This window comes from Saprolegnia diclina (genome assembly GCF_000281045.1).
Source record: "Saprolegnia diclina VS20 unplaced genomic scaffold supercont1.14, whole genome shotgun sequence".
In the NCBI taxonomy this organism is placed as follows: Eukaryota; Oomycota; class Saprolegniomycetes; order Saprolegniales; family Saprolegniaceae; genus Saprolegnia; species Saprolegnia diclina.
The window spans coordinates 575,458-587,235 of NW_008246081.1; the positions used below are offsets into that span (position 1 = coordinate 575,458).

At 60.0% G+C, this 11,778-nt stretch overlaps 4 protein-coding genes across 4 annotated transcripts; 3 read left to right on the forward strand and 1 right to left on the reverse strand.

Moving 5' to 3' along the window:
• Positions 1-26: 26 nt before the first annotated feature.
• SDRG_05502 (hypothetical protein) lies at positions 27-2,728 on the reverse strand. The gene is made up of 5 exons (XM_008611218.1): positions 1,784-2,728; positions 1,375-1,738; positions 1,123-1,334; positions 300-1,070; positions 27-217 (listed from the first exon to the last, which is right to left on the reverse strand). The coding sequence occupies exons 1-5, from the start codon at positions 2,687-2,689 to the stop codon at positions 77-79; spliced, it is 2,394 nt and encodes a 797-aa protein (XP_008609440.1). The 5' UTR covers positions 2,690-2,728; the 3' UTR covers positions 27-76.
• A 179-nt stretch (positions 2,729-2,907) lies between these two features.
• Positions 2,908-3,702, forward strand: SDRG_05503 (hypothetical protein). The gene is made up of 2 exons (XM_008611219.1): positions 2,908-3,352; positions 3,401-3,702. The coding sequence occupies exons 1-2, from the start codon at positions 2,990-2,992 to the stop codon at positions 3,608-3,610; spliced, it is 573 nt and encodes a 190-aa protein (XP_008609441.1). The 5' UTR covers positions 2,908-2,989; the 3' UTR covers positions 3,611-3,702.
• A 463-nt stretch (positions 3,703-4,165) lies between these two features.
• Positions 4,166-6,807, forward strand: SDRG_05504 (DNA excision repair protein ERCC-2). Its single transcript, XM_008611220.1, has 4 exons — positions 4,166-4,359; positions 4,415-5,037; positions 5,094-5,657; positions 5,789-6,807. Exons 1-4 carry the CDS (start codon positions 4,180-4,182, stop codon positions 6,759-6,761), a joined length of 2,340 nt encoding a protein of 779 aa, XP_008609442.1. The 5' UTR covers positions 4,166-4,179; the 3' UTR covers positions 6,762-6,807.
• A 720-nt stretch (positions 6,808-7,527) lies between these two features.
• SDRG_05505 (hypothetical protein) lies at positions 7,528-11,756 on the forward strand. The gene has a single exon (XM_008611221.1). It carries the CDS (start codon positions 7,633-7,635, stop codon positions 11,701-11,703), a length of 4,071 nt encoding a protein of 1,356 aa, XP_008609443.1. The 5' UTR covers positions 7,528-7,632; the 3' UTR covers positions 11,704-11,756.
• Positions 11,757-11,778: the final 22 nt, after the last annotated feature.

Sequence of the window (11,778 nt, forward strand, 5' to 3'; positions counted from 1 at the left end):
CTCCTAGTTTAGCAAGTCGACCCCACTTGACGTAATGGTATATAGTGTCTATTTCGTAACCGGAAAGGACTCGGGTTTACACGTCGACGCGCTCAAAGACGATGATCATCTCGCAGTGCTCCGTGTGCGGGAACATGTCGACTGGCGCCGCAAAGACCGGCTTGAACGGCGTGCCGCGGAGGTTGCTCGTGCACGGACCGCACAGCGTCGTCGCGTCCTAGTTCATACATATGAGCCGTCCATGTCACGACAATGACAAATCAAGTCTGTCACGACGACATCTCGAAATGCGCACGTACGTTGATGAGCGAGACGGTGGGGTTGCAGCTCACATACACAATGCGCTTGACGGGGCGCGTGTCGCGGAGCGAGCGCAGCACCTTGGTATGCAAGCCAGCGCGCGGCGGGTCGACGATCGCCACGGCCTCCTTGAGGAATTCGGCGCCTTCGCCCTCGGGCTTCTTCTTGAGCAGCTCCTTCATGACGTCTTCGGCCTTGGAGTTGATGAACGAGATGTTGCGAATGTTGTTGAGCTCGGCGTTCACAGCGGCGTCGTCCGTCGCAGCCTTGCACAGCTCGACACCAATCACCTTGCGCGCGTCTTGGGCCACGCAGATGCCGATCGTACCCGTGCCGCAGCACACGTCGTAGACCTGCGTCGCGTCGCTCGCGGCGGCGAAGCGCTTGACGAGCGAGTAGAGCACTTCCGCGCCCGGCGTGTTGACCTGGAAGAAAGCCTGCGCCGAGATGCGGAACTTGAGGCCGAGGAGCTCTTCCTCAATGGTCGTCGCGCCAAAGACGTGCTCGATCGGGTGGTCCTCGGTCGGCGCCGAGACGCCCGTGTACTCTTGCACAAACATGGACGAGATGGCTGGGTGCGCCGCTGTGAGCGTCTCGACCAACGCCGTCTTCTCGGTCGTCCAGGCCTCGGCGTCGACGCTGCTCGGGTTGGCTTGGATCATGAGCATGATTTGGTTGGTGCGCTGCGAGAGGCGGATCGTCAACAGTCGCCACACGCCTTCGTGCGTCATGACGTCATAGACGGGCATCGACGACGTTTCCAAGTGCGCCTAAGGTCCAATTCATTGATACATTGATACTTTTTCAAGACCGAGAATGTACCTGGAACGTGCGGCAAATGTCCTTCATGACCTGCGGCACGTTGATGCACTCGTCGGCCACGCCGACGGCGACAACGCCTTCCTTGAACATGCCGACGCGGAAGCCGACCACGGGCTTGTGCTCGACGTCGTAGCCAAAGGTAAACTCGCACTTGTTGCGGTAGCCCTCGAGGATCGGCGAAGCCGCGATCGGTTCCATGGGGCAGCACAACCCTATTCCTCTGTCAACAGTGTTTGATACAACTCGATATACCCTTGTGCGAGGCAAAGCCTTGGATCGACGTCGCCGCGTCAATGTTGGTGCGGCTCACGAGCGTGCCGTCCGTCTCAACGTGGACAATCTCGACGCGGGCAGCATCTTCGGTCGACTGAACAAAGATGAGCTTGGCGTCGTGGGACGTGAGCCCGTGCACGCGCGGGTACGGCATCTCGGGCGCCGGTGCAAACTCGAGCACGGAAGTGGCTTCCGGGCCGAGCGGTGCCTTGACCCAGCCAGTAGCCGTCGCCACGTAGAGGAAGCCCTGGTGCACACTCATGGCCGAGACGTGGCCGAGGCCCGTCGCCAGCGTCACCCACTCGATCACGTCGCGGCGACCCTTGACGACACGGCGCACAATCTACAAGGCATCAGTCGCACACTGGGAATGACCAAAGAGACATACGTCGCCGTTGGCGGTGGCGCAGAGGAGGTGGCCACGGAGCGAGGCGAGCGAGGTCACGGCGGCCGTCGGGCCGTTGGAGAGGTACCGCCACGACGTCGTGTGCTTCTGGTACGTGTGGAGCGACCCATCACGGTGCACACCGACGAGCTCGGACGCAAACGTGACGAGGCCGATGATACCCTCGGCCTTGGCACGCGCGACCCACGGGTTCTCGATAGACGAGAGGACTTGCTCGTAGAGCGTCTCGTTGGCGACGATGTAGAGCGAGCCGGTCGCATCGAGCCATTCGGGCACGGGCACTTCAAGCGCCGGCCCGCCGACAACGTCGTGGATCGTCTCGACCTTTTGCTGCTTGCGCATGCGCTTGCGCTCTTCGAGGACGCGCTTCTGCTTGTCCGCAAACTCCTTGCGCGTCTGGCGCACGATCTTGACAAGCACCTTCTTCATCGCGTCTTCCTTGCGCTCGAGCTGCTCGGCGTAGTCGACGTTGTGCCACGGCGTCACGGCCTCGATGACCGTCTTGAGCGCGCCCGGCTCGCCCGACGACGCGTCGTCCGACTTGGCCATGGGCTTCAAGCTGCGCTTGGGCAAGGCGGCCTTGACCTCGAGCTTCTCGCCGTTCTTCCACTCAATCTCGGCGAGGACGCTCAGCGCCGCATCGCGCTGCTCCTTGTCTTCGTAAATGATAAAGCCATACGAGAGCTTGTTGAGCTTCTGGACCGCCTTGAAGCTGTGGCCGCTGGCTTCGAGGACCTTGGTGAGCTCGTCCTTCTCGGACCACTGGCCAAAGTTGAGCACAATGATCTTGCACTCGTCGTTCTTGGTGAGGTGACCCGGCGCGACGTCGCCCGCGTCGTCCTGCGCCTTGCGCTTCTTGCCATAGTGCTTGTTACGCTGCCCGCCCATGCTGCTGGTCGTGATCTTGCAGCGAATGGTCCGGTTGCGCCTACCGTAAATTCCCGTAAACTCGCGTATATTTCCCGTGTATTGCAATAGAAAACGACATTCCGGCATTCTTTTATTTTATTACTTACAACTATTCAGTACATAATTACGGCTTGGAATAAAAAATGCGTTTTATACTACCCTCGCGTTGGTTGGTGAGGGATTATTCCGCACTTCACCGAGCACCAAATCACCCTCGTTACAAGCCCCCCTTGATTGACGGACGCTTCTCGATACAAGATCCGCCTATTGCGCAATCGCATGAGCACCATGGACGAAGGCCAAGGCCGGGTCGTGCGGACGTCGCGGCCGCTCCGCCATGTGATGCACCTGCCGCCGACCATGACGAGCAGTGGGCTCGAGGTCTCCGTGCATGAGTGTCCCCGCACCCTCCTGCGCGAGCTCGTCCACGTCTTCCCGGCCACGCTCAAGAAGGACAGCGCGGTCCTTGGGGTCGTGACCTGCCAGCACGCCTGCGTGGACCTCGCCCAGTTTGGCGGCGAGGCCGACAAGGAAAAGGACCGGCTCCTCGAGAACTTTGCGCGCTGGGCCCAAGACGTGGCGACGGCGATCGTCGCGTCTGGTCACTGGGCGGACTTTATCGACCCGTGCTCGGGACTGCCGGTACGACGCCTCGCCTGGCCTTGGCTCACAACAATGGTGCTGCTGTAGATGCTCGCCATGAACTCGAGCAAGGTCTACAGCGAAGTCGACGGCGTCGAAGTGCTCTTGCACTACTCGTGCCTCAGCGCCGGCATGTGCAAGATCCTCCTCCATCCCGAATGGGGCGCTGCCGTGTACCCGGCGTCGCTCTTCACGACGGCGCCCTACGACGTTGTTCATGCTATTATCTCCAAGGGTTTTGTCCACGCGCAGGCATGAGCGCCTCCGACCTCAGTACCGCTCTCCCCCGCTTGTAAGATGCCCAAGTAATTATCGCTACGCTACGTTCGTGCTCTGGTTCGAAATGAGAGCACCCATTGACGAGGCAAGTGGAAGACGCTGGGCCAAGCACCAGCGTCGACTCGAGCCAGGACCTTCCACAGATCTGCAGGATCCTCCACCTGTGCATATACCTACGCAATACTGGGACGAGTGGAATGATGGACGATCGCTACAATGGTCGACGCCGGAAGCGGTCGCCTGTTACTTGCTTCCCGCGTGGCGCCCCTCTGGGGTGTGTCCCGCGTTGCGGTTGTGGCATTTAGATTCGGCACACTCACTAGATTCGGCATATACCGCCGCATCGCGCCTCCGGTGCGCTACCAAGGACGTGCACGACCCGTCGTAGGTAGTGCTCGCGACGCTAGCGACAGTAATGCGAGGCTGTGTGGTCGTCCTGGCACACAGTGCGACGTGCGTGAACTGCTCGAAGCGGTGTCGGGTGCCGGTGGTTACTTTCGGCATGTGCCGCAAATACACCCCGGGCTTCCTGGGGTTCCATTTGCAAGATGCGGCTGGAAATCGAAGGCCTCGAGGTGCTCTTCCCATACCCGCGCGTGTACGCGGAGCAGGTCGCGTACATGCGCGAGCTCAAGCGCGCCCTCGACGCCAAGGGCCATGCGATGCTGGAGATGCCCACGGGTACGGGCAAGACGGTCTCGCTCCTCTCGCTTGTCCTCTCGTACAAGGTACGACGACCAGCATGATGCTGCTCGCGACGATACAAGCCACATTTGCATGTAGGCGGCGCATCCGCAGACAACTGGCAAGCTCATTTACTGCACGCGAACGGTGCCCGAGATGTCCAAGTGCGTCGAAGAGATCAAGCACTTGATGAAGTACCGCAACGAGGTGCTCGGCGACGCCTCGATGGGCATCACGGCCGTCTGCTTGAGTTCGCGCCGCAACATGTGCGTGCACTCGCGCGTCATGGCCCACGCCGACGGCGAGACCGTCGACGCGCAATGCCGCAACATGACTGCGCCCTGGGTCCGGTCCCAAGCCGCGTCGCGCAACTTGGAGACGTGCAGCTTTTACGAGCAGTACGACTCGCGCTCGATGGACCAGCGCGTGCTCGAGCCCGGTGTGTACACGCTCGACGACCTCAAGGCCATGGGCACGGCGAAAGGCTGGTGCCCGTACTTTATGACGCGCCACGCGCTCACGTTTGCGGACGTGGTTGTGTACAACTACCAGTACATGCTCGACCCCAAGGTCTCGACCATGGTCTCACGCTCGCTCGAGCGCGACTGCATCGTCGTCTTTGACGAAGCGCACAACATTGACAACGTCTGCATTGAAGCGCTCAGCGTCACGCTCAACCGGCGCGGCCTCGACCGCGCATCGCGCAACCTCACGACCATCAGGTACCTTCCATCGACTTTGGAATCGGTTTGTTTGACCGTCGATGGGCCGATGATAGCACGACGGTCTCGCGCATGAAGCAGGCCGACAAGGCGCGGCTGGACGCCGAGTACCGCCGGCTCGTGGAAGGGCTGCGCTCGAGCGGCACGGTCGTCGCCCCAAACAGCGGCAATACCGACGACACGACCGAGCTGGGCGCGCCTGTCTTGCCCAACGACATTTTGGAGGAGGCGATTCCGGGCAGCATTCGCCGCGCCGAGCACTTTATCGCGTTCATGCGGCGCCTCATCGAGTACCTCCGCACGCGCATCCGCGTCCGCAACGTCGAGAGTGAGACGCCCGCGGCCTTTCTCCACGCAATGCAAACCGCGATTGCAGTCGACACGAAGCCAATGAAGTTTTGCTACTCGCGGCTCCAGTCGCTCCTTCGGACGCTCGAGATTACAAACCTCGAAGAGTTCAATGCGCTCAACCAGGTCGCGGACTTTGCGACGCTCGTGGCCACGTACGCCGATGGCTTCATGCTCATCCTCGAGCCGACGGACCAGCACAATGCGCCGCAGCCGATCCTGCAGCTCGCGTGCCTCGACGCGTCTCTCGCGATGCGCCCCGTCTTTGAACGGTGCGTCCTCTTTTCATTTGTCTCGAGTTTGGATTTTTGTGATTTTTGTGATTTTTTCGTCTTTTTTGTGCTTTTTTCTGATTTTTTGTGTTTATTCTGATGTTTTGAGTTTATTCTGATGCCGTCGGTAGCTTTTCGACGGTCGTCTTGACGTCCGGCACGCTGTCGCCGATCGACTTGTACCCGCGGCTGCTCAACTTTTCGCCGGTCGTGCGCGAGTCGCTGCCCATGTCGGTGTACCGGTCGTGCATTTGCCCGCTCGTGATCACACGGGGCAGCGACCAAATGCCCGTGAGCACCAAGTTTGATTTGCGCGATGACATGTCGGTCGTGCGCAACTATGGCGGTCTCCTCCTCGAGATGGCAGCGTGCGTGCCCGACGGCATGGTGTGCTTCTTCCCGTCGTACATGTACATGGAGAACATCATTGCGCAGTGGGACGTGCTTGGCGTACTCAAGAAGGTGCTGGCGCACAAGCTCATCTTTATTGAAACCAAAGACATTGTCGAGACGACGCTCGCCCTCGACAACTACAAGCGCGCGTGCGACATTGGCCGCGGCGCTGTCTTCTTCTCGGTGGCGCGCGGCAAGGTCGCCGAAGGCATCGATTTCGACCGTCACTATGGGCGCGCTGTGCTCCTCTTTGGGATCCCGTTCCAGTACACGCTCTCGAACGTGCTCCGCGCCCGCTTGGAGTACCTCCGGTACACGCACCACATTCGCGAAGGCGACTTTTTGACGTTTGACGCGCTGCGCCAAGCGGCGCAGTGCGCAGGGCGCGTCATTCGCTCGAAAGCCGACTATGGCATCATTGTGTTTGCCGACTCGCGCTACAACCGCCATGACAAGCGCTCGAAGCTGCCGCCGTGGATCAACCAGTTCCTCCTCGAGTCCCATTTGAATCTGAGCGTCGACATGGCCGTCTTTATGAGCAAGAAGTACCTCAGCCTCATGGCCCAGCCCATCGAAGACGGCCCCAACATGCACTCGATCCTCCTCGACGAAGCCGCGGTCGCAAAGTACCTCGGCCAGCACCCGCCGTCGGCCATCCTCACGGACGGAGACAACGCCGAGTCGGCCGCCAAGAAGGCCCGCGTCGAGTGACCTTGTAACTTAAAAAGAAGACCCAGCATCACCACCAACGACTCGGCTGCATACGTTATTGCGCGTTCTCTCGCTTAAGCCACATTTGGCGGCGGTTCAGTTGAGGCTGTGGGATACACGCTTCGGCCAACGAGCGTCGATCTTGAAGACAAACAACGAGCGGATTCGACGGCGTGTCGCAGAGCGTTGGCTGCAACCAATGTTTATTAGTAATTGGACTATGACGAGATCTTGTGCACCACGCAAAGCGGCCCATATTCGCGCTGGTAGCGTCAAACCATTGCCCACGCCGAGACAATGCTACTTGGCATATGCATCCTTCTACGTAGCCCTGCGTCGTGGTCATGCTTTGACGCGGGCCCCAACATGCCATCGCAGCGTCAAGTCTGGACGCTGCACAGCTCCTCTTGGTGTTGACCGGTTGACTCGCGACGCGGGGCTATGACGCTAGCTGACCACGGCGTCAACTAAGAAATCATACCGGTACGGTAGTCGGTCCTCTGCATACGAGTATATGTTTCTCAATTTGCGCGTTATTAGCAGATCGGTCGTAGCTCTTTCGGCTCATCAATGCAGTGGCACGTTTACGTTACGCTCGACCTCTCGTGCCATTCGCCCCGATGACGCAACTCGTGCACGCGCGTCAAAACCATCACTCTGCTGTCCGGATACGCTTGATTCGCGTCCGGATACGGCCAAAAACGGCCGGATACCGCGACATGCGTCGACGGCATGGGGCTTTATCACCTAATCCGATGCTTGATGGCGACAAGTCTCGTTCGTGGTCCACGAAAGCATCGTCGCGTGTGTTGGTGCTTGCAAGAAATTTGCATAAAACCGAAGCTCATAACGCAATTTGCTACCTTCCAGCATGGCACCAGCTCCGCAATCTGCCGACGCGTTCCTCCAAGATGGCTCGGACGCCTTCCATGCGTCGCTCGCCAACCAGCTTCAGTCGTCGCTCGGGAAGGACATGCCGCAGCTCGAGATTCGCTTCAAGGACCTCGCGATCGCCGCGGACGTGATCGTGGCCACCAAGAACGGTAGCGAGCTTCCGACGCTGGTCAACGAAGTCAAGAAGGGGGTCATGGGCCTCTTCAGCGCCAAGCGGTCGATCCGCAAAGACATTCTGCACCCGATGAGCGGCGTCTTCAAGCCGAGCACAACGACGCTCGTGCTCGGCCAGCCGGGCTCGGGCAAGTCGTCGCTCATGAAGATCCTCTCCGGTCGCTTCCTCCTCACGAAAAACATCTCGGTCGGTGGCGAGGTCACGTTCAACGGGACGCCGTCGGCCGCGCTGGGGCCCAAGCTGCCGCAGTTTGCGTCGTACATTAGCCAGCGCGACTTTCACTACCCGACACTGACGGTCAAGGAGACGCTGCAGTTTGCACACGAGTGCAGCGGCGGCGCGGTCGTGCCCCAGCGCATACTCGACTCGCTAACGAACGGGACGCCGGAAGAGAACGCGCAGGCGCAAGCAGTCATTACCGCGCTCTTTGCCGTCTTTCCCGACATTGTGACGCGTCAAATGGGCCTCAAGATCTGCGAAGACACGATCGTCGGCAACGGCATGCTCCGCGGTGTCTCGGGCGGTGAGCGCAAGCGTGTGACCGTCGGCGAGATGGAGTTTGGCATGAAGATGGTGTCGTTCATGGACGAGATCAGCACGGGCTTGGACTCGGCGGCAACCTACGACATTGTCAAGGCCCAGAAAGGCATGGCTGCGTCGCTCAAGAAGACGATCGTGATTGCGCTGTTGCAGCCGTCGCCCGAAGTCTACAACCTGTTCGACGACGTCCTCCTCCTCAACGAAGGCCATGTCATGTACCATGGCCCGCGCGCCACGTGCTTGGCGTACTTCGAGTCGCTCGGCTTCAAATGCCCGCCGCACCGCGATGTCGCCGACTTCTTGCTCGACCTTGGTACGCCCGAGCAGGACCAGTACCTCGTGTCGTCTCGGCTGGCGACCGCGCCCCGCTTCCCGAGCGAGTACGCGTCGGTCTTTACCGAGTCGTCCATCTACGCGCACATGATGGGCCACCTCTCGGCCCCGCCGCACCCGCTGCTCGTCCAGGACGCTACGCACCACATTGGATCGCTGCCCGAGTACCACGTGCCGTTTGGGAAGAGCACGAAGGCGCTCGTCCAGCGCCAAGTGACGGTCTTTCTCCGTAACAAGGAGTTTGTCATCAGTCGCATGGTCATGGTCGTCGTCATGGGCTTCCTCTACTCGACGTCGTTCTACCAAGTCGACTCGGACCAAGTCATCACCGTGCTCGGTGTCATCTTCACGACCGTCATGTTCCTCGCGCTCGGCCAAATTCCGACGATCCCGGCCCACGTCGAAGCGCGCGAGATCTTTTACAAGCAAAAGCGCGCCAACTTTTTCCGGACCTCGTCGTTCATTTTAGCGCAGTGCACGACCCAAATACCGTTTGCGTTTCTGGAGACGGTGATCTTTGGCGCCGTCATGTACTGGGTCACGGGCTTCACCTCGAACGTCGGGTCGTTCCTGACGTACCTTCTCGTGCTCTTCGTGACCAACCTCGCGTTCACGACGTGGTTCTTCTTTCTCGCCTCGATCGCTCCGAATCTGCATGTCGCTGAGCCCGTCTCGATGGTCTCCGTGCTCTTTTACGTGCTCTTTGCGGGCTTTATCATGTCGGCCGACGACATGCCCGACTACTTTGTGTGGATCCACTGGATCGACCCGCTCGCGTGGTGCATTCGCGCCTTGGCCATCAACCAGTACTCGGCGTCCGAGTTTCAGATCTGCGAGTACAAGGGCATCGACTACTGCAAGCGCACGGGCGACAACTTTGGCAACTCGCAGCTCAAGCAGTACGGCGTCAAGACGGACACGGCGTGGATCTGGTACGGCGTCTTCTTTCTGGCCGCCAGCTACTTCTTCTTCATGTTCCTCGCGTACTTGGCGCTCGAGTACATCCAGTACGACCCCGCCGAGCACACTATCGTCGTCAACGAAGACGAAGACGAGATGCTCCGTGACACGGACGGCAACAAGGCCGAGAGCGCGTACGCCGAGCCGCCCAAGACGCCGCAGCACGCGGTTGTCAACGTTCACGAAGCAGCCCAGCGCGCGTCGGTGCCGGTGACGCTGGCCTTTGAAGACCTCTGGTACTCGGTGCCCAACCCAACGAAAGGCGAGCCCGATCTGAAGCTGCTCAAGGGCATCAACGGCTACGCGCTCCCGGGCACGATCACTGCGCTCATGGGCTCCTCCGGCGCAGGCAAAACGACGTTGATGGACGTCATTGCCGGTCGCAAGACGGGCGGCAAGATCGAAGGCAAGATCCTTCTCAACGGGTACCCGGCCACGGACATAGCGATCCGCCGGTCGACCGGCTACTGCGAGCAGATGGACATCCACAGCGAGAGCGCGACGTTCCGCGAGGCGTTCCAGTTCAGCGCCATGCTCCGCCAGTCGGACGAGATTCCTGCGGCCGAGAAGCTCGCGTTTGCCGAAGAGTGCTTGGACATTTTGGACATGAAGAGCCTCGGCGACAAGATCATTCGCGGCGCGTCGGTCGAGCAGATGAAGCGCTTGACGATCGGTGTCGAGCTGGCGGCGTCGCCGTCCGTGCTCTTCTTGGATGAGCCGACGTCCGGTCTTGATGCGCGCTCGGCCAAGATCATCATGACGGGTATTCGCAAGATCGCGTCGACAGGTCGCACGGTCGTCTGCACGATTCACCAGCCGTCGACCGAAGTGTTTGAGATGTTTGACTCGCTCCTTCTTCTCAAGCGCGGCGGCGAGACCGTCTTCTTTGGCGACCTCGGCACCCATGCGAATCACCTGATCGAGTATTTCAAGGCGATTCCCAACACGCCGCCGCTCCTTCCGGGCGCCAACCCCGCGACGTGGATGCTCGAGGTCATTGGCGCCGGTGTCGAGGCCAAGAACGCCCACCCGAAGGACTACGTCCAGATCTTCAACGACTCGGTCGAGCGCCGGTACCTCGCCGAGGCGCTTGCGATCCACGCCAACGTGCACCCGTCGCTGCCCGAGCTCACGTTTGCCAAGAAGCGCGCCGCGTCTTCGCTGACGCAGTTCAAGTACCTCACGCAGCGCTTCTTCCGCATGTACTGGCGCACGCCGTCGTACAACAACACGCGACTCTTCATCTCGGTCTTCCTCGCAATCCTCTTTGGGCTTGTCTACCGCGGTGTCGACTACACGACGTTCTCGGGCGCGACCGGTGGTGTCGGCATGGTCTTCATGACGTCGCTCTTCGTCGGCATGATCTCGTTCAACAGCGTCATTCCGCTCGCCGGCGAAGAGCGCGCGTCCTTCTACCGCGAGCGCGCGGCACAGACGTACAACGCGCTCTGGTACTTTGTCGGGTCGACGCTCGCCGAGATCCCGTACGTGTTTGTCTCGACGTTTCTCTTCACGATCATCTACTACCCGTTCGTGGGCCTGAACGAGTCGGTGGGCGCGTGCGTCTTTTACGGCTTCAACCTCTCGCTCCTCGTCTTGATGAACGTCTACCTCGGCCAGCTCATGGCGTACGCGATGCCGTCGGTGGAAGTCGCCGCGCTCATCGGCATCCTCCTCAACTCGATCTTCTTCCTCTTCATGGGCTTCACGCCCACCGCGTCCAACATCCCGAGTGGGTACCGCTGGCTCTACACGATCGTGCCGCCCAAGTACTCGATGGCAATTCTGACGTCGCAAACATTTGCCAAATGCACGGGCGACAAGACGCAGCTCGGGTGCCAGACGATGAAGAACGTGCCGCCGAGTATTCTCCAGCAGATGAACGCGAGTAGCGTCAGCGTCAAGGAGTACGTGGAACACACGTACGAGATGTACTACGACGACGCGCTCCTCGACATTGTCGTCGTGCTCGGCTGCATCGTGTTTTTCCGCATCCTCGCGGTGCTCGCGCTCCGCTTTGTCAACCACCAAAAGAGATAGAGTAGTAACTTCCACAATATACACCATTTTGCTTGTTTCACCTTCGAATGTATACCATTTGTCGCATGGAGGGTG

Coding starts and splice junctions, on each gene's coding strand:
- SDRG_05502 (XM_008611218.1), bottom strand. CDS start 2,689: ATGGGCGGGCAGCGTAACAAGCACTATGGCAAGAAGCGCAAGGCGCAG. Junction 1,071..1,122: donor ACATTTGCCGCACGTTCCAG/GTACATTCTCGG, acceptor ATTGGACCTTAG/GCGCACTTGGAAACGTCGTC. Junction 218..299: donor CCACCGTCTCGCTCATCAAC/GTACGTGCGCAT, acceptor TGTATGAACTAG/GACGCGACGACGCTGTGCGG.
- SDRG_05503 (XM_008611219.1), top strand. CDS start 2,990: ATGAGCACCATGGACGAAGGCCAAGGCCGGGTCGTGCGGACGTCGCGG. Junction 3,353..3,400: donor ACCCGTGCTCGGGACTGCCG/GTACGACGCCTC, acceptor GTGCTGCTGTAG/ATGCTCGCCATGAACTCGAG.
- SDRG_05504 (XM_008611220.1), top strand. CDS start 4,180: ATGCGGCTGGAAATCGAAGGCCTCGAGGTGCTCTTCCCATACCCGCGC. Junction 4,360..4,414: donor CGCTTGTCCTCTCGTACAAG/GTACGACGACCA, acceptor ATTTGCATGTAG/GCGGCGCATCCGCAGACAAC. Junction 5,658..5,788: donor ATGCGCCCCGTCTTTGAACG/GTGCGTCCTCTT, acceptor TGCCGTCGGTAG/CTTTTCGACGGTCGTCTTGA.
- SDRG_05505 (XM_008611221.1), top strand. CDS start 7,633: ATGGCACCAGCTCCGCAATCTGCCGACGCGTTCCTCCAAGATGGCTCG.